Source organism: Panthera onca, chromosome X, assembly GCF_046562875.1.
Source record: "Panthera onca isolate mPanOnc1 chromosome X, mPanOnc1 haplotype 2, whole genome shotgun sequence".
In the NCBI taxonomy this organism is placed as follows: Eukaryota; Metazoa; Chordata; class Mammalia; order Carnivora; family Felidae; genus Panthera; species Panthera onca.
The window spans coordinates 88215654-88237569 of NC_138357.1; the positions used below are offsets into that span (position 1 = coordinate 88215654).

Here is a 21916-nt window from a genome sequence, read left to right on the forward strand (position 1 = left end):
GGGGCGGGCCAAGCAAGGGCTGCCGAAAAGGAGATGCGCCCTCCTCCTCTCCCTCCCGCTGGGCCTCGCCCTGGCCACCCGCCCCCATCTCCACGCTTGTCCGTCTGTCAGTCCATCCATCGTCCGACACTAGTCCTTCCAGGCAGCCTCTGGGGAGGGCTTAGAGGCAGGACTACTCCCTAGCCCCCACCCCAACACTCAGGGCAATTCCCTGAAGTCTCCAAACTCTCTCCAAAGTCTACCCCATCACCTACGTCCCCCAAAATCCCCGTGGCCGAAGCCTGAGTTAGTCCATCCTTTTAGTAAGCATGTCTTGTGCACCTACTGTGTGCCAGGCACACACACAAATCCCTCTCTTTGGTAGTTCTGACAGTCTGGTGAAGGGTGAGGGAGGCAGAGAGGAAACAAATTAGGTAGAAGCAGTGGAGAGAGTAAGGCAAGTGAGAGGAGGAGGAATACAAGGGGGGCAACTGAGGCACTGAGAGGTTAAGTGACGTATCCAAGATCACAGTTAATAAGCAGCAGAACTGGCATTTGAACTCAGGTGGCCTGGAGCCAGAGCCTGGATGTTAACCCCTCACAAAAAACACAGACTTGGGGCGCCTGGCTGGCTCAGTCGGTGGAGCCTGCAACTCTTAATCTTAGTCGGGGTTGTGAGTTCAAGCCCCACGTTGGGTGTAGAGATTGCTTAAAAATAAAATCCTTGAAAAAATAAACACATAGGTAAATAAATAGCATTTATACAGCACCAACTGTGTCCCAGGCACTCAGCATATTTTTTCTCACTTAGAGCTCACAGTAAACCTCCGAGATGGGTACCGGTATTAGTCCCATTTTACAGATGAGGAACTATGAGGCATAGAGGGATTGAAGAACCTTCCGAGGATCACCGGGCATGGCTGGGATTTGAACCTAGGTTAACTGGTGCCAGGATCTCACCCCAGCCATGGCACGGCCCTGACCTGTGGGGAAAGTGCCAGTGAATTAGTGAGCATTACGGTGGGGGGGGGGGGGCGGCTCACTGGTGGTGAAAGAGGGCTGTGAGTCAGTAGAAAACGGATCCCCTCCCATCCTGCCCTGCCCCTTCCCCACCAGCCCTCCCACACCTCTGGGGCGGGGCGGGGGGGGGGGGGGGTGGGGGGTGGTGAGGCAATCCCTGCCCACCAGCTTCCAGATGCTGCCTGAATCTTCCCTGGGGTCCTGGGAAAGGGCTCTAAGGGCTAATTAACATCCTTTGTTGGTTGAGGAAGGCAGACCAATGATAACAGTGATGGTGCTGTGCGCTGTGTCCTATATTCCTTGTGTAAATTCTTTCAGTCCTCATGGCCCCCTTGCTAACGAAGCTTGCTTAACTCAGGGAGGTTAGCCCAGTCACCAGCACCACCCCCACAAAAACGACACCCGCCCCCCCCCCCCCAGTACTGTGGGTACCGAACAGCGTTCTGGAACCTTTGTGAGCACTTCATCTCAGTCAGTCCCGATTGCCACCTTGGTAATTCATGTCGGCTGGCCAAGGGATGCTGACCCAGTACCAATAGCAGTAGCCAACACTTTTTGAGGAGGGCGGCTTCCTGTGTGCCAGAAAACAGGGCTCAGTGCTTTTCCTGAAGTAAGCAATCTGTTCCTCACAATTTGCCTGTGACTTAGGGACTTGGCGTATCTCCTGATGCCGATGAGGAAACCCAGACACGCTGAGGGGTCGAGTGACCTACCCAGGAATGAGAATGAAGAAACGGCCCGTCCGGCAGGGGCGGGGGCAGAGGGGGGAGGGGGAGTAAACCAGGAATTTGGAGCCGCCGGTTGTGAAAGTGGGGAGGGAGAGTGAACGAGGCAGGGGTTGAGTAAGTCAGAGCTCGGCCAGTGGGAGCCGTGCGGGAAGGGAAAACCCTGCTGCAGCCCCTCACTGACCCTGCTTCGGATGCCAGCTCTCTCAAGCCTGAGTCAGCAGCGAGTGTGGCCGACTGTCTACACGTGAGGGGTTCTGTGCATCCGGGTCATAGTGCGGGTTTTGAAACCGGTGGGGTTTCGCGGAGATGTATCCGGATGTGCAGCCCCTGGGGGACATTGCATGGGTGTGGGGGCCGTGGGGCCGGCTGGGTGTGCAGTGTGGATGCCCGGCCATCTCCACCACGTGACAAGTGCTTGGGCCTCCTGGTGCCCTTTGTGCAGATCAGGAAACTGAGGCCCAGAGAAGGTTAGGCGACCTGACCCGGGCTTCCACATGGCTTTAGGAAGAGGCGAGGCCAAGATGCAAACCTAGGGCTCTCCAGGGGATCCTGGAGTGCAAAGCTCCCAGCATGCACGCTGTGCGGGCATAGTCGCGCACATACACAGGGGGTTGCGTTCAGACTCAAGTCCAGAGGAAACAAGGAGGGTTTGTGAGAAGAGGGGCCTGGCCTGGGTGGCTCAGTCGGTGAAGCATTCGACTTCCACTCAGGTCATGATCCCTGGGTTCGTGAGTTCGAGCCCCGTGTGGGGCTCTGTGCTGACAGCTCAGAGCCTGGAGTCTGCTTTGGATTCTGTGTCTCCCTCTCTCTCTGCCCCTCCTTTGCTCACACACACTCTCTAAAAAATAAACATTAAAAAATTTAATAAAATTTAAAAACAAGAAAAGAGGGGCCTAGAGACCTCGAGGTGGGGGCCTGTGCGCGCGTGTGCACTTGCACGCAGCTCTGCTCTGTGTCTGCCTCTGAGAACTGTGTGTGCGCCCCTAGTGTTGCGCACCTGTGTGTTTTGTGTCGCTCCTGGGAGTTGTACCTCTGCTTCTGCAGAGCGGGTCTAAGTTGCGCATGTAATTGTGGAGGTGGTGTTCCTGAGTTGTGTGTGTGCCCGAGTGTTAACGTCAAGCGCTGCCTCTGCGCTGCTGCCCCGGAACGCTAACGAGAGGATCCCCGCAGCCCCCTTCCCAACGCGGTGCCTCTCGGGGGACCCGTGATGACGCCAGTCATTTGGGAAATGAGGAAGGTGGGGGTGCGGAGAGAGGGTGAGGCCTGAAGGTCAATCGGTCACCCTGAGCCTGCGGGCTTCCTGTGCCTGTCGGGAACCGGGAACCGCCGCCGCCCGGGCAGCCCCTCCGGGAATGCCCTCTCTCTACCCCGCGGGACAGCGGAGGGGGCGGCGCGGCCGTGTGCGCGCAGCTTGCCCAACCCGAGCCCCTGCCCGCCCCCGGGGTCGCGGGAGGCCTGAGGCATCCCCACACCTGGACGTGTGAGTGTGCGTGTGCACGCACACACCCGGAAGTGCCTACACTTAGGAAGACTCTGGGTGTCCCTGGCTGTGTGTGCGCCTCTCCGTTTGTATGGGTGGCAAGGCGCGTTGTGTGTGCGCGTCCCTAGATGTACTTTGGGTGTGCCCCCCCTCCCCGTCTGGTGCGGCTCTCTGTGCTGAGTCTTGGTGGTTATGTGACGACCTAGGAGTGTGTACCTCTATATGTGGCGTGGGTCTTCCTCGTGCGTGTGCCCGGGAGTGTCGCGGGTGTGTCTGTGAGTGTTGGGTGTGAGTACGTGCCCAGTTCTGTCGTGTGTGCCTGTCGGGGTTGTGTGTGCCTGTGCGCTCCGTGGCTGTGCCTCTGAGGGTGGTCTCTGTACTGCATGGGCAATCCTTCATGCTGTGTGGGTCCCAGGAAAGGGGCTGTGTGTGTGTGCCCCAAAGCGTGTGCTGCTGGGCAGAGGCTGGCCAGAAGTGCCTGGCTGGCTGAATGTGTGGACCTCTGCAGCCGGAGAGCAAGGTGTGCTCTGACTGAGCCTGCGTTGGTTGTGTGTCTTTCCATCTCGTGGGTCTCAACCTACTTGGCAATCTCTGGGCTTGGTTGTGTAGATCTGAGTTCTGAGGGTTTGTGTGCGTGCCTCCGGGTCGCTTCTGTGCACGGACGATGCTTACACACGAGGCCTGGCTGAGGGATCCGGTTACTACATGCTTGCCACCACACCCCCGTGCATGCACATGCACACACTCACTTCTCTATCATCCACTCATTATAAAAACAAACTTTCCCTTTTCCGGAAAAGTCCCCCACCCCCACCCCTATCCCATGCCTCTGCCCGGGAAAGCAGAGGCGGGATGTCTGGGACTTGAGAGTAGTGGAGGGAGGGACAGGCAGGCAGGGCTCTGAGTTCGATTCTGGGCACAGAAACGTGTGTGTGTATGTGTGTGTGTGTGTGACCCCCGCTGCTGACTGTCCCTGACTCGCCTCTTCTGGGAAATGGCTTCTAATGTGGCTCCCACAGAACGGGCTTCCCTCAGCCCCCCCACCACCACCCCTGTGATGGCCCTCCTGCCCTGACCCTGCTCTGCCTTTCCGCCCTACCAGCTCAGCAGCACGACGTACCCTGTGGTTGTGAAGATGGGGCACGCACACTCCGGGATGGGCAAGGTGAGTCCCCAGATGGGGTGTGTAGGTGTGTGTGTTTGGAAATGGTGCGTGCTCCTGGCATGGTGCATACGTATATTGCGTATTCAAAGCACTCCAGTAATTCTGTGTGATTGTGTGTCCTGGGGTGTCTTTGTCTTTTTGGATTTTTTTCCCTCACATTCTTAGAGTTTGTCATACATTCAACCAGGTTTATGCGTCCTGTTACTTTGTTCATGTAGCCAGCATTGTGTTTGTGTATACCCATGCCGTGTTGAACACACGCTATATAATCTTTTATGTTCAAGCGTCTTGGGGTCCTGTGTGCATTCCGTCCACCTGATTTTGTCTCTGTTTGCGTAGAAAGCAGACTTGTAATGTGTATGCTTGTATATCGTGTATACAACCGATTGTGTGTTGCGGTACCCGTACACATAGGCCATATATACACACAGTTTTTCCACAGATTTACTGGGATATAACCCACCTACCATACAACTTACCCATTTAAAGTGGACAACTCAATTGTTTTTAGTATGTTCAAAGTTGCATATCCCCACCTGTGTGTCTGCTGTGTACGTGTAAAAACTAGGACCCCCAGAATTATGCATGCCCGAGTGTCTTGGCGTATCCACTGAATTTGTACGTACTTGGCTTACCCGTGTCATTTACGTCCATGCCCCCGCCCCGGGACACCCCCCCCCCCGCCCGCTGCCACCTTGTCCTAATCAGGTCCTGATCCCCGCCCCACTCCTACAGGTCAAAGTGGACAACCAGCACGACTTCCAGGACATCGCGAGCGTCGTGGCACTGACCAAGACATATGCCACTGCTGAGCCCTTCATTGATGCCAAATATGACGTGCGCGTCCAGAAAATTGGGCAGAACTACAAAGCCTACATGTGAGTGGAGAGGCCGAGGCCTGAGTAGGGGCCCCCTGCCCTGTGCAACCTGGGCTTCCCTGAGCTTCTGTCCTCTCTCGTCTTGTCCCCCCAGGAGGACGTCAGTGTCAGGAAACTGGAAGACCAACACCGGCTCTGCCATGCTCGAGCAGATCGCCATGTCTGACAGGTGGGGGTGGCCTGGACTCAGAGGGAGGGGACGCTAGGGGGGAAGCATGGCTACGCAGGCCGGCCGGGCACTGACAGGCTTCCTTGCCCCACATCTCGGCAGGTACAAGCTGTGGGTGGATACGTGCTCCGAGATTTTTGGGGGACTGGACATCTGCGCAGTGGAAGCACTGCATGGCAAGGATGGAAGGGATCACATCATTGAGGTGGGAGCACCCAGGAATTGGTAGGGGTACGGGGTGGGGCAGGTGCATGGCAGCATCGTTCCATAAGCCATGAAGCTCTCCATGGCCCAGGTTGCTATAAAGGCACTCTGTGAACTGTAAAGTACCTCATAAATTAGGAGGTGCTTGAGGAACAGCCGAGTGCTTTACAAAGTATATTGGGGCGCCCACGTGACTCAGTCGGTTAAGTGTCCAACTTCGGCTCGGGTCATGATCTTGCAGTCTGTGAGTTCGAGCCCCACGTCGGACTCTGTGCTGACAGCTAAGAGCCTGGAGCGTGCTTCCGATTCTGTCTCCCTCTCTCTCTGCCCCTCCCTTCCTCCTGCTCTGTCTCTCAAAAATAAGAATAAACGTTAAAAGAAAAATAAAACTATAAGAAAGGAGCTCTGTAAACTGGGAGGTCCTTGTTACTAAAGCAAAGCACTCGCAAAATTCTAAATCTGTTTGTACACAGCAGTGCCCCTGGCAAACGGTAAGGCAATTTGGAAACCATAAAATGCCTTGAAAATTGGAGCGCTTTCTACATGGTGAGGCATTTTGTAAACAGTGGCGCCCATGCAAAGCACTTTTCTAAAGTCTAAACATACCATATATCCCCTAGTCCCTTGAAAAGGACAAGGAGCTTTGTAAACTATAAAGTACTATAGCCACCACGAAGTTCTTTGTAAATGACAGAACACCTAGCAAACTGTAAAGCAGGGATTGGCAAATGTTTTCGGTCAAGGTCCAGACAGTGCACATTTTAGGCTGTGTGGGCCATACAGTCTCTGTTGCAGCTTCTCTGCAAAAGCAGCCGAAGACAATACGTACAAAACAAACGCTCCCCTAAAACTGTCGGGATATAAAAATTGAAATGTATATTTTCACATATCACAAGATCTTCTTTTGTTCTCTTACCTACCATCAAAAAATGTAAAACCCATCCTTGGCTCTAGGGGCCAAAGACAGGCGTCTGGGCTGGATTTGGCCCGCGGGCCCTAATTTGTGGAGCTGTGCTCTAAGCTGTAGGCTCCCTTCAGGAGCTGTCCTGTACCTTGTAAAAGACAAGCCTTCATCGCACTGCAAAGCTGGTGCTTCTCAAACTGAATCTTTCCTTGGCACCAGCCCGTGCCTTTCCCCAGCTTAAGGGTGCTCGGTGGCTGTCACCCTCCCATGCACTTCCTGCCGCTCTCCTCACCGGATCCGTTTCCCTCCCCCAGGTGGTGGGCTCCTCCATGCCACTCATCGGGGACCACCAAGATGAAGACAAGCAGCTCATCGTAGAGCTTGTGGTCAACAAGATGGCCCAGGCCCTGCCCAGGCAGCGGCAGCGGGATGCCTCCCCCGGCAGGGGCTCCCACGGCCAGGTCAGGCCCCTGGTGCTGAGCGAGGGCGGAGCTGGCCAGAGGGGGGCTAGTGGCTGCCAGGCCAACCCTCGGTCATGCTGCCACAGAGCTGATAGTCAGCAGGCAAAGGGCACTGGCAGTGCGCATGTGTGGCGGCAATTACCAATTGCTCGTAAAAATTGATAAAATGGCTGCTACCCTGACTTCCCCGAGTGCCTCCCAACCCTTCCCCCCCAAAGAGCTCCCCCCTCCCCAGCTTGATATCCCCTCAGCTCAGCCACAGACGCGTCAACACCCAGCACAGTGGGAGCCCGTGTCATTTTGATTGGCTGATGCTCTGGCTGGCCGGTAACTATTTTTAACCTCTCCTGCTCCACTCCTCTGCCGCAGACTCCGTCCCCAGGGGCCCCGCCCTTGGGCCGCCAGACCTCCCAGCAGCCCTCAGGACCTCCAGCTCAGCAACGACCCCCACCACAGGGTAAGTGAGGGGCCGGCTTCCTGGGCCCTGACTGTACTGGCAACCCCCACCCCCCACCTCTCACATTGCACTCTTTCTGTCCCTCAGGTGGCCCTCCACAGCCCGGCCCGGGCCCCCAACGCCAGGGACCCCCGTTGCAGCAGCGCCCGCCCCCGCAGGGCCAGCAGCACCTTTCGGGCCTCGGACCCCCAGCTGGCAGTCCCCTGCCCCAGCGCCTACCAAGTCCCACATCAGCACCCCAGCAGCCTGCGTCCCAGGCCCCACCACTGACCCAGGGTCAAGGCCGCCAATCTCGGCCAGTGGCAGGAGGCCCCGGGGCACCTCCAGCAGCCCGCCCACCCGCCTCCCCATCTCCCCAGCGCCAGGCGGGCCCCCCACAGGCTACGCGTCAGACATCTGTCTCCGGTCAGGCTCCACCAAAGGCCTCAGGGGCCCCACCGAGTGGTCAGCAGCGCCAGGGCCCACCCCAGAAACCCCCAGGCCCTGCCGGCCCCACACGACAGGCCAGCCAGGCGGGTCCCATGCCCCGCACCGGGCCACCCACCACGCAGCAGCCTCGGCCCAGTGGCCCGGGCCCTGCTGGACGACCCACCAAGCCACAGCTGGCCCAGAAACCCAGCCAGGACGTGCCGCCACCCGCCACCGCCACTGCCGGGGGACCTCCGCACCCCCAGCTCAAGTAAGAGGACCCCACGGCAGCCCTCGCCTTGCTGCTCACAAAACAGGCTCCTGCACCAGAAGAGTGGCCCCAGCTCCCAGGCTCCTCGGACCCAGGTCCTATACAGGAGTCCCAAGAGTTCGATCTTCAGTCTGGACAGAACCTCATCCAACCTATACACACAGACACACCCCACCGCCCCACTTCACGGAGGCTCCTGCCCTCCATCCCAGACATTTGTGGCAGAACCCCAGAAAAACCCCTTTTCAGTTCACAGTCTTCCCACTAGGCCCCTGGGAAAGCCCCCTCCCCCAGCCCCCCAGGCACCTTGCTGACTGACCCTGCCCATCAAATCCTCCACCCAGCCGCACTGCACTGGAGCCTTCGCAGCAAAACGCACCCTTCTCCTACCCAACTGGACTCCTCCCAGCCGAACCCCCAGACTCTTCCTGGCCTACTCACAGCCCCGCTCTATCACTTCCCGCTCTTTCCAGCTTGTCCTCATGCTTTTCCTACAGTCTAGCCTCCCTTCTGGGCCATTTCAGTCTCCCAAATCATCACACGGTGCTCTCTGCCTCTTCTGGTCCACTCCAGACTGCCCCCACCCCAGCCTGAGCTCAGAAGTCCTCCCCACCACATCCAAATGCTCCCCCTTAGATTGCCCTCCACCCACACTAGCCTGTCCTCGGTGCAAACCCCACCGCACTCCCTCCCCGACTCCTCACGAAGACTGGGAGGCTCCCTGCCAATCTTCAGCTTTACATCCTCCCAGTCTAGTCTGCAATTTGGAGAAGGTGCAGGCCAAGACTCCTCCCACTAAGCCCAGACTTCACCTTGGATCCAAGTCCTCCCAGTCTGGCCCAGGGCTCCCCCACTCCACCTGAGAATCCATCAGGGTCCAGGCCTGTGCTGGTGGGTGGGAGGGTCACAGGCACAGCCCCAGGACTAGAGGGGCAGGGCTGGGCCGGGCCTGGGGTAACATTGTGTTTCTCTCCCCTTCCTCCCTTCCTCCCCACCCCCTTCCTCCCATGCCTCCACCTTGTCTCTCTCTAGCAAATCCCAGTCTCTGACCAATGCCTTCAACCTTCCAGAGCCAGCCCCGCCCAGGCCCAGCCTTAGCCAGGACGAGGTGAAAGCTGAGACCATCCGCAGCCTGAGGAAGTCTTTCGCCAGCCTCTTCTCCGACTGACACCCCACCCTGAGAACCCTTAATTCCTCCTGGGCAACCCCTCTCTGGGCCCTGAATCCATTTCTCACTTTTGGAATCTCCAGATCCCTTGAGAAGTCCTCTCCTGGTCTGCCCAGACCCCTCTTCTCACTCTGCAGAATGCCCAAGTCCCTGGGGAGACCGCACTCCTGGTCCTACATCCAATTCTCACTTTGGAATTCCCGAGTCCCTATAAAAGGCCACTCTCGGCCACCTCAAGACTTTTTTTTCAGTTTTAGAACCTCCAAATTCCTGAAAACCTCTACTCCTGACCTCCCCCCCCCCCCAAGAGTGCACTTTCCTTCCCAGAAGCTCCCAAACACCAGGGAACACGTTCTGGCCCTAACACTACTGAGTCCCCTCCTGGAACCCTGAAATTCCTGGGAAACCATACTCCTGGTCCCAGATCTCTCAAGGACACCTTGTTCCCCATCAAGATTTCCTAGATCCCAAAGAAACCCCTACCTTGGAGCCCCTTTTCAGGGATCTCACATCTCTGGAGTTCCACCTCTTCAGATGCCATTCTCCAGCCCTGCAAGGAGGTCTCTTAACCACCCCTCAACCCCACTAATCACATCGGGAGGTCCTCCCACTGCTAGGACCCTTCTGTTCCCCAGGGACCCACACTCCCACTTTCCTGCCTCTGACAGCTATCACTAAATATGCAAACTCCACCCATCTTCCCAGAATCCTTTGCACATGGAGGGCCAGTGGTCCTCTGCTTCCCCACCTTTGCCGTGATGTCTGTGTCTGTGACTGACGTGGCCTCCTCTTGTGCCGTGCTTGGCATATGTGGTCCTCGTTCATCGTGCCGCCTGTGGTGATGCGTGCAGTGGCGCTGTTTGTGTGGTCCGCACTTCCCCCCTCAACCACTCCTTGCCTGGACTCGCCCCCACCCTTCAGCAGCTCTGAACCCCATGAGAAGAGTCGGGAAGCAAAATAAACAAGCAAAGGCCCAGCAGAATTCTGTGCTTCTTGGTGAATAGGGGAGTCCTTGAATGGCGGGGAAGACACAGAGGGGACCCCCCAAATCCACATGGGGTGCTGGGGACCCCAAAATCCAGTGGAAGGCACATCAGGCACAAATTCCAGAGGTTCTGAGTGGAATCCCTGCCACAAATCCCAGCCATTGGATACAGAAGAGCTCCCAAATTTAGAAGTATCCCCAAAGCCAAGAGGAAACCAAATTATGGAGGAAGCAGGGGTCTCGGTCTTTGGTGGGGGGGGCCCAATTCCAGAGGAACTGGAAAAGCACACGGGGACCCTCTCCTCTCCCAGGACGGGGATGGGGGATCCTGAGGCAGTATCAGGGCAGAAACAACATTGATTGGCTGGTGGGCAGAGCTCCTTGGTGTGGCAGGCTGAGATTGGTTCCCTGGCAGCTGGGGGCAGGGCCTAAGGCACAAGGCGGGCCGCGCTGAGGAGGCAGGCAGGCAACTCATCAGCCTGGGTGCGGTGCAAGGAGGGTTCGGAGGCACTCCGCTCAATCTTGGGGAGTGACCGCTGCAGCAGCTCAATCGTGGCCAGGATCTGGGGGCAGGGGCAGGTTAGAGGAGGTGTCCAGAGCCACACGGGCACCCCGACACCCACAAACCCCGGCCTAATGGGGGAAGTACACACATCATACACTCCTGACCCTTGAAGGTGCACCGTTCCCACTGACCCTGGGAGTCTCCCTCCTCCTCAGACTTGCCCTCCCCAGTGTGTCCGGCCGCCTACCCGGCCCACCTGGGGGAAGAGGGGACGTTCCTCTCGCTGGAACTTGAGGCAGTCAGACAGCAGGCGCCGCATGGCCTTAGGGCAGTTGCTGGAGATTTTGCTGAGGTCCGGGGACAGATAGCCACGGCCCACCATGAAGATAATCTGGGGGGGGGGGGGGCAGGAATGCGGTGATCTGGGGGTCTGAGCTGAGAGGCTGAGGGAATTCTGGGTCTCAAGGGGCTTTGGAGGCTCCTTTTTGGGAAACTAGGGTACTCTGGGTATTCGGGTCTGAGGACTGTGGGTATCTTGTAGATGCAAGGATTCTGGGTCTCTGAGGACTTGGGACTGTGTCTCTGAAGACAAGGATTCTCTGCTTGCAGAACAGAATTTACGCTCAGAAGTCAGGTATCCCTTGGCTCACAGGTTTCTAGGGGGCTTAGAAGCCCAGAAAGTACTGGGTCAGGGGAAACATAAAGTTCTGGGTCTGGAGGGAGCTAAGTGACTCTAAATCTCAGGAGTTCGTATTTCTCTAGGTGTCTGGGTGCTAGAGGGACTATGGGTCCATGCATCCTGTAGGACTGTGAGTGCTCAGGGCTTGGAGCCTAGAGGATCCCCAATTTCAGAGGTCCTGGAAGATTCCACACTTTAGACCTGGGAAAACTGTGACAGTCCAGGCCTAAAACATCATGGGTTCCAGGGCCCCAAAGGCCTGCTAGATGCCCAAGGCCTGAATGACTGTGGGTATCTGTGAGTATTCCAAAAGCACAGATGGCTTCTGTGACAGGCAGAAACCGAATTCTGGGCTTTTTGGGACTTGGGGGATTTTGAGCACTGAGGCCAGAGGACTGTAGGTATCTAGAGTTCCAGAGGGCTTCTGGGTACTCAGGGGCCCTGTGGGATCCTGGGTATAGGGGATTCAAGAGATTCTGGACTTCAAGGACCCAGAGGCTGATAGATGTACAGGGGAGGAGAGGATTCTGACTAGGGAAGACCAGAGAATTCTGGGAGTTCTCAGCCCAGAAGACTTTGGGTTTCTGGGGGAAGTGTGGCATTCTTGGTCTTTACAAGGAGGAAGTCTAAGGTTTGGAGGCTGAGGGGACTCCCTTCCCTGAGAGATTATGGGTAAGGTGTGGGGCTCACCTGGTCACGGCTGCCAATGTGGCTGTAAGGCAGCGAGCCTGTCATGAGCTCATAGAGCACAACCCCGTAGGCGTAGACATCCGACTGGAAGCTGTAGGGGTTCGGGTCCTGCATACGGATCACCTCAGCCGCCTTCGATAGGGCAGACCAGACCAGGCAGGGGGATCATGGAGGCCAGAAAATGGCTGGCCAGAGTCCCAGATCCCACTAGCCACACTGGGTACAACTGGGAACACCCTCACAAGGTAAAAACATGAGCAGTCTAGACACCACATCTGGCACAAGTATCCCCGTTCCCACTCAGCTCCTCACATCGTGGCCCAGCAACCCATGTCCCTATATGGCCCCAGTCCAGCCTGGCCAAACTCACCATCCATAGCACAGAGCCCGAGGGCTGTTCCAAGGGCTGGGCCCCGCTCCACCGTGTCTTCACCGTGGCCAGGCCAAAGTCACCAATCTTCACTGTGAGCCCCTCGTGTAGGAAGATGTCCACCAGGGTCAAGGGCCACTACAGGAGCTCCCAATAGCCACATCTCTCATCCTGACTGGGAGGTTCCCACTGATGCCTCCACACTCGTGCCTCTGACCCTGACCAGAAGCCCCCCAATATCACACAAACTAGCCACAATCTTGACTCGGGCTGGGAACTCCAATTAGTGCTCCCTACCTTGGCCCCCCTGTGACTCCCGGCCAGGAAGCCCCTCGAGTGGCACCCATAACTGCCACTCCCATGACCCTGATCAGAACTCCCTGTAATGTCCTCCACAGCTGCCATACTTTAGACCCTGACCAAAATCCCCAGGAACAGCACCTGAACCAGTCGCAACTTTGAACCCTGACCAAGAGAACCCCATTAAAGCCCCTATTAAGCCACGTGACACATGCCCCTCCCTATGCATCTCCAGAAGGCCCCCCAACAAGAGCCATCCCTCTAAGCCCCCACCCCACCCAAGCCCTTAGACAGGGACAGGCAGATACTGTTAGACTTGAGATCTCGGTGGATGATGTTCTTGGCATGGAGGTAGCTGTAGGGATGGAAGCAGGCGGCAAATTGGCTGGGGGTGACCTCATCTCCCCACCCCAAGCCTGCCAGCCCCCTCCCTTTGTCCCCAGGCCAAGAGGCTCACTCCATGCCCTGGGCAGTCTGCCGGGCCACGTCGATGAGCTGGACCATGTCGAAGCGTGTGTCGGCCACATGTAGGTGGTGGTACAGGCTGGAGCCCTCACACCACTGTGTGATGATGGCAAATCCCGGCCGGGTCATGAAGCCCATGAACAGCAAGATGTTGACATGACGCGTCTTCCTGCAGGCAGGGAAGGTGGTACCAGGACAGGAAGGAAAAAAGAGCAACTGTCACTCACTTTCTGAGCATCAGGAGTGGTGCTGTTCACTGCTGCCTTCTGTCATCATTTCCACCCTGTCTTTCAGGAGGCTCAGGGCCAGGCTGTGGCCAGCTTCAGTGCCTTTGTGACATATGTTTCATGGGCTACGATCCCACCCCAGGGGCTTACATCCCAAGCTTCCTCATCCAAGTCTCCCAACAAAAGCAGCAGGGAGCAATTACTGACCCCGCCCCTCTGCCGACCAGTGGCTCTCCATCATCAACACCTGCCAACCTCTGACCTTGACCATGACCTGGGCCTGTGACCACTCTACAGACAAGAAAGGGGAATGCCAACCTTCTTCATCGATGTATCGTCGTAATACCGATAAATGCCGGTAAAAATACCAGTGACATGTGACTATGTCCTGTTAATCACCACGAGAGGCTTCAAGGTAAAGAGCTTTGGGTTAGGACTCAGATCAGAGTCTGTGTTCCAATCCAGGCTCCCCCAGGTACTCACTGTGCAACCTCAGGGAGGACACTTAACCTCTCTGTGGTCATTTTCCTCAACTTCCAAACTGTGATAATTAGATTAGCTGCCTTATAGGGAAGCTGGGAAGAGTAATTAGTAAACAATCTGTAAGGCACTTAGAAGAGCACCTAATGCGTGAGCACCCTGAAAATGTCACTGTCCTTGTTGTTATTGCTACTGGGTACCTGAGTCTACCTCACAGAAGCTCTGTCACAGATGAACAGATCCCCTCTGATTTAGAAGAAAAACCATCATTCCTTATAGAAGTAAGTAGTAACCACAGTAGTAACAGTAACACAAACGCACACAACATCAACGATGCTCTGCCATTTTGCTCACGTCGCAGTGGATGATAGAGGACGTGAGCATTCCTTACAGTGGGCGGATTATGGTTAAAATATTGACATAATGCAAATTTAGAGCGTGCTCAAGTAATTTCACAGGGAGGAACAGAGAATAAAAGTTTTCTTACTGCGGCATCTGTAATGAGGATAACTATTAAGATAGCACAAGAAATTCTGATAACGTCAACTCTGTGACACAGTTGTGCCCATTTGTCAGAGGGAAAGTCCACGCCAGCGACCCCAGGAGTGGTAGCAACTAGATAGGCAGAAAAGGAACCCCGGGGTTTCTCAGTGCCAATTAATTAATATCGCATTAAAGACAGATTAAGGAGAGCAACTACAATCGTTAATTACTCCACGATTAAATTACGGTCACCATTACAGTTAAATAATACTGCTCTTTCAATTACGGCATTGCTGTAATTAATAACAGGAACGCAACACGGTAAGCGTCCCACAAACGATACAGCAGACACAGAGGGGAAGGAGGGACGCAAGCCTTCCTGGCAATGTGGTTGACACTATGCTATTAATGGAAGGGCACACAGTAAGGCTGAGGTCCTGGCCTGCTGCCACACCCATTTCACAGCAGGCGAATGACAAGACCCACGGTTTGCAGGCAGAGACGTTAATTAATATCAGTATCAACCCCAACACAAACAATACTATCTTCAGCTGTGCTCTACCCATACCCACTTCCCAGAGGGGAAAGGGACGGCCCGGATGAGAAACAACTTCCGATTATGGTTATAACACAACACAAACACGGGTGCTGTGCGGGAAGTGCCCCAAGCCCGGCCTTTCCCCAGGGAGGGGCCAGAGCTGCCCCGCCGCCCCCACACGAGTGCAATCTCACCTGAGCACCTGCATCTCGTTCTTGAAGGCCTGCGCCTGCTCCGCTGTGGGTTGGGCCACCTTGAGCACCTTCACGGCCACGTCGCCATGCCACCGCCCGCGAAACACGGTGCCAAACGAGCCCGTCCCGATCCTCTTCAGCAGCTGCACCTCGCTGGGCGGCACCTCCCAGTAATAGCCCGAGTCCCGGTACCCCAGATTCTTCTGTGGGCCACACGGCGGCATCTCAGGGGCCTGCCCGCTTCCCTCAACACTCAGCCTGTGGCGCCCCCACCAAAGGTTCCCCGGGAGCTTACCACTTTCTTCTTGTCATCAGCCAAGGACTTCCGCTCCCGTGGCTCACGCTGCTCCGATGGGGATTTGGAATGTGGGGACTTCCTCCCCGAGGGCACGCTGGGGCTGGGGCTCCCCCGGGGGGCTCCATCGCCACCGCCTCTACTACCAGCAGCTGCGGTTGTGGAAGGGATGTGAGTGGAGGCATGTGGAGTGTGGTTGGGGGGGGGCACAAGCGGAAGGGCTGTGGGGGGGCAGACTCACCATCGGTGCTGAAACTCTGGGCAGTGAGCTGGAGGAAGAGGGACGGGACTCAGAGAGGGGACAGGGGAGCCAACCGGAACGGCTCCCCCCTCCGCCCGGTGCCCTCCGTGACTGACACCCGCACCACCAACCTGGAGGAGGCTGGAGTCCATGGGGGCCGTGGTGCTGACCATGTGCACGTTGGGAGTGGATGTGGAGCGGATGCGCTGGAGTGGGGCGTTGGCAGGGGCGGGGAAGGGAAAGTGCTCAGGGTCGCGGTGCTGGGTGCGGGAGCTGGCAGGGGAAAGCCTGTGAAATCACTGTCGGCCCAACAAGGGAACAAGTAAAGCCGCCCCCCACCCCAGTAAAGGTAGGTCTAGCTCAGAGTAAGTCAACGTGATCACGATTCGCTTCCTCAAGAAACACTTGTTGAATGCCTACCCTGTGCCAGATACCATTAGAGCTGGTGGAAGGAAAACTGTGGGCACAGCACGTAAAAGTTCTTGCCCTCGTGGGACTGATGTTCCAGTACGGACAGAGCGCCGTAACAACCCAAGAATATTTAATATGCCCACTGCTGACAGGGGCAGAAAAGAGAAAAATAAAGCAACATGAGGAGACAGAAAGTGGCCCTAGTAGGGTCTGGAAAGGCTTCTCTGACGTAACATCTGAGTAAAGACCTAAGGAGAGACAGCAAGCCACACAGATAGTGGGGGAAAGAGCAATATATAATATTTTATAACCATGCATACTATTCAAATATATCATTACATAATGTACCACACATTAGCTGTATTCAAAATGCCAATGTTTCCAAATATATATATTATAATAACGTCATACAGTTGACCCTTGAACAATGCAGAGGTTAGAGGCACCAGATCCCTGCCCAGGTGAACACCCACGTATAACTTCTGACTCCCCCAAAACTTAATTACTGAGAGCCTACCTTTGACCAGAAGCCTTACCGAGAACATAAACAGTCAATTAACACAAAGTGTGTATGTTCTATGTGGTATATCCTGTAGTCTTACAATAGATTTACAGAGCAAAGTAAGCTAAAGAAAAGAAAGTGTTTTGGGGGCACCTGGGTGGCTCAGCGGGTTAAGTGCCTGACTCGGGCTCGGGTCACGGTCTCACGGTTTGTGAGATGGAGCCCTGCGTCAGGCTCTGCACTGACAGCGCAGAGCCTGCTTAAGGTTCTCTCTCTGCCCCTCCTGCACTCTCTCTCTCTCTCAAAATAAATAAATCAACATTTTTTTTAAAAGGAGAGAAAGAAAACGTTTTTAAGAAAATCATAAGAAGGGTGCCTGGGTGGCTCAGTCATTCATTAAGCATCTGACTTCGACTCAGGTCATGATCTCACGGTTTGTGAGTTCGAGCCCCATGTCGGGTGAGCTTGAGCCCCGCTTCAGGTGAGCCCCGCTTCTCTCTCTCTTTCTCTCACTCTGCCCCTTCTGGGATTCTCTCTCTCTCTGCCCCTCACTCACTTGTACCCTTCTCTCTCTTTAAAAAAAAAAAAAAGAAAAGAAAAAATCACAAGAAAGAGAAATGCATTTATAGTACTGTATGTAAAAAATCCACAAGTGGACCCACACAGTTCAAACCCATGTTGTTCAAGGGTCAGCTGTATATGTTATACATAGATGTGTGTCAATACATAAAGATGTATGTTATATATATATTGAAACCTTACAAACACATTTTAAAATGTTCCTTTCACTATCCTGAAATGAAATTTATAGGCAATTAATCCACATATACCCATAATTAAAAATAACACAATGCCCTAACTTTACTATTTTATATTATGTAAAAATGTGTATTTTACATTATATGACGGTAGTGTAAGTAGAACACATGATGATGTATTTATAGCATACCGTACAAATACAGACATTCTAAAATACATAAACAGATAAAATGCATGTTTTATGAACTTACACTATCTTAGAATAATATACTTTAATATAGAAATACTACAGTATTATAATACTTAACATAAAGGAGAAATAAAATGGAATTTATGGTAAAATAATATGTATTTCAAAATGGAAAGGCTTGAGAATGGTTATACTCCAAAAACTAACAAAAGAGTTAGATGCTTCATATATGTATTTATAATTAATAAGGACTTCTTATTCTGTAGCAGATCTTGTCCTAAGCAGTGGATGTGTCTTAACACATTTAAATCCTCACCAGAACCCTATGTGGTAAAAAGTATTATTATCTCCTCTTTGTAGATGAGAAAACTAAGGCCCAGAGAGATCGGGTAACTTGCCCAAGGTCCATGCCCTTACTCACAGGTGTAGGTACTCAATAAATGTTTGTCAAATAAACAAATGAATGAAGCATGGCTTGTGGTCTACAAAGGCCTCCAGATCTTTTTCTCCTGACAACAGGCGTTCAGCTATAGGCATCCCTACCTGGGACCCTGAGGGGTTAGCGGCTCATTCAGGGGGCGGTTCGAGGGAGCCTCGTGCTGTCTGGAGCCTCCGGACAAATCCTGGACACTGTGGTAGACCCTTGAGGGCATTAAGGGTGTACAGCAAGAGGACAAGGGTCAAATGTCTATAAGAGCTTGTGGCCTCTGTCCTCCCCATTCCCCAACCCAACCCAGGCCAGGCTCACTGTCGGCGGTTGGTACTCATGTCAACACAGACTGTGGGGACCTTGGAGGAACAGTGCTGGTGGAACTTGTAGCCACAGGTTTGGCAGCGGAAGCCATGGAACAGAAACTTAAGGCAGAAGTCACAGAATGCCAGGCTGAAGAACGTCTTCCGTACCTGCTGCCACAGAGCAGGGAAGGTTGAGGCCTGGTCAAGGACTCTCCCTGCCCCATGCCCACAGTCTTCCCCCACCATCCACTCCACACTCACAAAATTGTGCATGGTCAGTGGCACATCTTCAAGGACCTCTACGATGAGCTCCTCTCCATCCAGGGGGGCAATGGCTGTGTCCCAAGCAGTGACTGTCTTTCGCCTGCAGGGGGCATGGAAGGGAGTGAGAGGGTGGACAGGGACGGTGGAAGGCAGGGAACCCCCAAAAGTCCCTCCAAGCCTACCATCCATAGAGTAATATCTGACATGTTTAAATTTCATTGTGGCAACTCTAGGAGCTAGTTACTCTCCTAGTCCCCATTTTACATATGAGGAAACTGAGACTGAGAGGAAAAAGTGACTTGCCCAAGGCCACAAAGGATTGTGAGTGGCAGGACAGTGTGAAGAGCCCATGCTCTTTAAAGATTTTTTTTTAGAGAGAGTGTGTGCATGAGTGGGGGAGAGGGGCAGAGGAAGAGAGAGAGGATCTTAAGCAGTCTCCATGCTCAGCATGGAGCCCAACGTGGGGCTCGATCCCACAGCCCTGAAATCACGACCCGAGCCAAAATCAAGAGTCGGGACGCTCAACTGACTGAGCCACCCAGGTGCCCCAGAAGAGTCCATGCTCTCAACCACAAGGTGAGGAGCAAATAAGACAGTGAATAAACAGCAAATCTCAGAAGTGCTCAGTAAGCCCCTGAAAAAGTGGCTGATGAGGCACTGAAACAACAAATGAAAAGCCATGTGTGAGTTGAATAACAAAAAAAAAGTAAGGCACCCCAGGACACAGGGATAAACAGAAGGCCAGCACGGCCCCTCGCGGCAGACAGAGAGAGAACAGGGAAACGGAGGCAGCAGAGAGCTGACAAATGGATGAAATGGTGAAAGAACAAAACAGATGAATTCTGGGAGGAGGCATGGGAGCAGGGTGAGGACTTGGAGGCTAAGTCGAGAGGAGCTGCTCTGACTTTAAAGGCCAATGAACTAATGAAGGTATGAAACTGGAGCTGGAGGCACTCTTAGTGGACTCACTGAGCTAAGGGAAGACTAATGGGAACTGCAGGACCGAGGGAAGGAGTCAGGCGGCTCTCAGAAATGGGAGGCTGGGCGCCCAGCAGAGGGAGGTGAAGTGGGGGTGGCACACTTACCCCTCAATCAGCCGGTAGACCACACAGCAATCCTGATTAAGACCCCGTACCTTGAGGGCCTTGTCTAGAGAGTCGTAGACACTCATGCCATCCCGGACAGTCACCTGTGTGTGTGTTTGTGTGTGCAGATGGGCGGGTCAGTGCCCAACACGGGCCCCAGCCAACTTTCCCCCACGCCTCTGTTAAAGCCTCCTCCCATCCCGAGCCACCCTTCTGAACCAAGACTTACAACGGGGTCCATCCCCACCCCCTGCCAGCTTTGCCCCTGCCACACTCACCACCGTGCGTTGCTTGTTGGGCAGGTACACTTTGACAGTGCCCACTGCCCGGGACGGCTCGGCCCCGTTGGCAGGGGGGCCCCGTGGTGGCTCCATGGAGCCTAAGACTTTGTCAAGACGGACTGAGGCGGGGCTGGGCAGGTGCCATGGGGCTCCTAGAACACAGGAGGGATTCAGAGGTCCAGTAATGACAGTCTGGAAGCAAAGTGGCAGGGGAGGAAAAAAAATTCAATCTCCAGGCTCCACATCACCCCCTGTCACCTAATCACACAACAGCCCAAGGGATCCTATTAAACACCCTGAACTCATCCAGTCCCTCCTCTGCTCAGCCTCTCCTGTTGTTTGTCTCACTCTTAAGGGCCGAGGGTGGAGAGGAGGGGACAGATAAGGACACAATGAGAGGCAGCACACTCAGTCCTGGAGGGCACAGGAGTACCCAGTCTCTGCTGGGGGCCAACAATCAAGTCAAACCACACAGCAATGGGGCGTGTCAGGTACATAAAGGACTTGAACAGGCTGTCCTGGCTTTTTAATGGACAAAGGGTGGTTACCAGATACTGTGATGACAGAGGCGATGGGAAACAAACAGAAGATCAGATACCGCCCTTAGCTTAGGGGCAATGGGAACTGCACCAAAAGAGTGTTCAAAAGGGCACTGCAGGAATCCCTAAGCCCCGGGCTGTAACGGAAGGTAGGCTCTCAAACACTGCATTATGTGGCTAATGGAAGTCACCAGACTGTGATGGGGAGTTCATAGGGACTCAGCAGACACTATGCTGCAGGGACGGTAAGGGGGAGAAGAACGGAAATGGAGGTCACCGGACATTGTCATGGGGTGAATGGAGGATAATGGTGCGTTACTCAACACGGTAAAGGTGAGATAAACAGGGGTAAAACGGGGGTGGGGGGCTCTAAAATCCCCCCTAATTAATGAAGGGGTCACAGACATATTACTGGTGATAATGGAAGGAGGCTGCGGTGGGTTTCAAGAGTAAAGGGGGAATCCTCAAACATTCTTCCAGTGGGTCAGACATTGATCCAGAATAAGGGGAGCGACTAGTGAACGACATCTCCAAGTACACCCCGTTGTCTGCAAGGAAGGGTCACCAAGAGACCTCAAGGAGGTTTAGAGGGAGTCCGGGCACCACGCCACAACCCAGGCCCCATTCAGCCCGGCCCCGCCTACCAAGGGCTTTCCAGCTCTGCGCAGGCGCGCTGCCACACGCGACGGGCGAAACCATCCCCCGCAGCCACACACCCCTATTCCTGTCTACCCCCCCCCCCCCCGCTGTCGACGATGGTCTCGCCCCGGGTCAAACCACTCCTCCGGTTCCGGGCGTGGGGCGCCGGGGCCCAGGCGAAGCCATCCTGGAGCTGAGCCTTCGGTCCCGGCTCCCTGCCCGTGCCCGGCGGTCGCTCCAGAAACCTAACCCCACCGGGCCCGCCCTCACCTGTCACGCCGCTACGGCCACCGCCGCCTCCATCTTGGGCCTGTCTTCTTGTTTCCTCGAAGAGTCCGCCTCTACGGCCCCTCGGACTTTGGCCATTGGCTCCACAGGATTCAGCCCTCAATTCTTATTGGATTAGGGTCACGCCTGTCAAGGCAGGACCGGCGGAATGTGGGTCCTGTTCCGGATTAGGAGGGGCTGCCTGAAACGTCAGGGTCTGGGGCAAATTCACATGTCTGGGCTCGCGCAGGCGCAGTCGGGTGGGGACCTGCGTGCTGTGTACTTTAACCCCAATCGTGCCGTGGTGGAATAAAGCAGGAATTTTTTTTTTCTGCTTTGAGGGTTCCTGAATCTGGCCAGGCAATCCTTAAGTGCCTTTTTTTGGCCAGTGACTGGAGTCCTTGGTACCCATTTGGGATTTTCCTGTGTCTCAGTGTTGCGGTCTTTGAAATGAGTTGGAATCAGACCACTTAACTGCAACGTTTTCCAATTCTAAGACA

At 54.7% G+C, this 21916-nt stretch overlaps 2 protein-coding genes across 4 annotated transcripts in view; one reads left to right on the top strand and one right to left on the bottom strand.

Moving 5' to 3' along the window:
- Window positions 1–10381, top strand: part of SYN1 (synapsin I) — a 51105-nt gene extending 40724 nt beyond the window's left edge. The window contains exons 6-13 of one of the 2 annotated variants that reach the window (XM_081793191.1): window positions 4310–4372; window positions 5108–5250; window positions 5345–5419; window positions 5522–5624; window positions 6842–6988; window positions 7358–7445; window positions 7533–8124; window positions 9157–10381. In XM_081793191.1, coding sequence (XP_081649317.1) covers window positions 4310–4372; window positions 5108–5250; window positions 5345–5419; window positions 5522–5624; window positions 6842–6988; window positions 7358–7445; window positions 7533–8124; window positions 9157–9292 — 1347 coding nt within the window. In that variant the 3' untranslated portion in view covers window positions 9293–10381. The remainder of the gene's footprint in view (window positions 1–4309; window positions 4373–5107; window positions 5251–5344; window positions 5420–5521; window positions 5625–6841; window positions 6989–7357; window positions 7446–7532; window positions 8125–9156) is intronic. The other variant, XM_081793192.1, reaches the window with a different exon arrangement.
- Window positions 10266–21552, bottom strand: ARAF (A-Raf proto-oncogene, serine/threonine kinase). 2 transcript variants are annotated; one of them, XM_081793201.1, is made up of 16 exons: window positions 21420–21552; window positions 19969–20163; window positions 19691–19794; window positions 18603–18705; window positions 18355–18509; window positions 18150–18248; window positions 15876–16017; window positions 15745–15772; window positions 15504–15655; window positions 15209–15411; window positions 13279–13455; window positions 13130–13176; window positions 12522–12640; window positions 12152–12283; window positions 11039–11173; window positions 10266–10840 (listed from the first exon to the last, which is right to left on the bottom strand). In XM_081793201.1, exons 2-16 carry the CDS (start codon window positions 20062–20064, stop codon window positions 10706–10708), a joined length of 1827 nt encoding a protein of 608 aa, XP_081649327.1. In that variant the 5' UTR covers window positions 20065–20163; window positions 21420–21552; the 3' UTR covers window positions 10266–10705. The 2 variants fall into 2 exon arrangements, with proteins under 2 accessions (XP_081649327.1, XP_081649328.1); XM_081793202.1 differs by having other exon boundaries at window positions 19969–20123; window positions 21420–21528.
- Window positions 21553–21916: the final 364 nt, after the last annotated feature.

Coding starts and splice junctions, on each gene's coding strand:
- ARAF (XM_081793201.1), bottom strand. CDS start 20,064: ATGGAGCCACCACGGGGCCCCCCTGCCAACGGGGCCGAGCCGTCCCGG. Junction 13,177..13,278: donor CAGACTGCCCAGGGCATGGA/GTGAGCCTCTTG, acceptor CCATCCCTACAG/CTACCTCCATGCCAAGAACA. Junction 12,641..13,129: donor CCGAGATCTCAAGTCTAACA/GTATCTGCCTGT, acceptor TGACCCTGGTGG/ACATCTTCCTACACGAGGGG.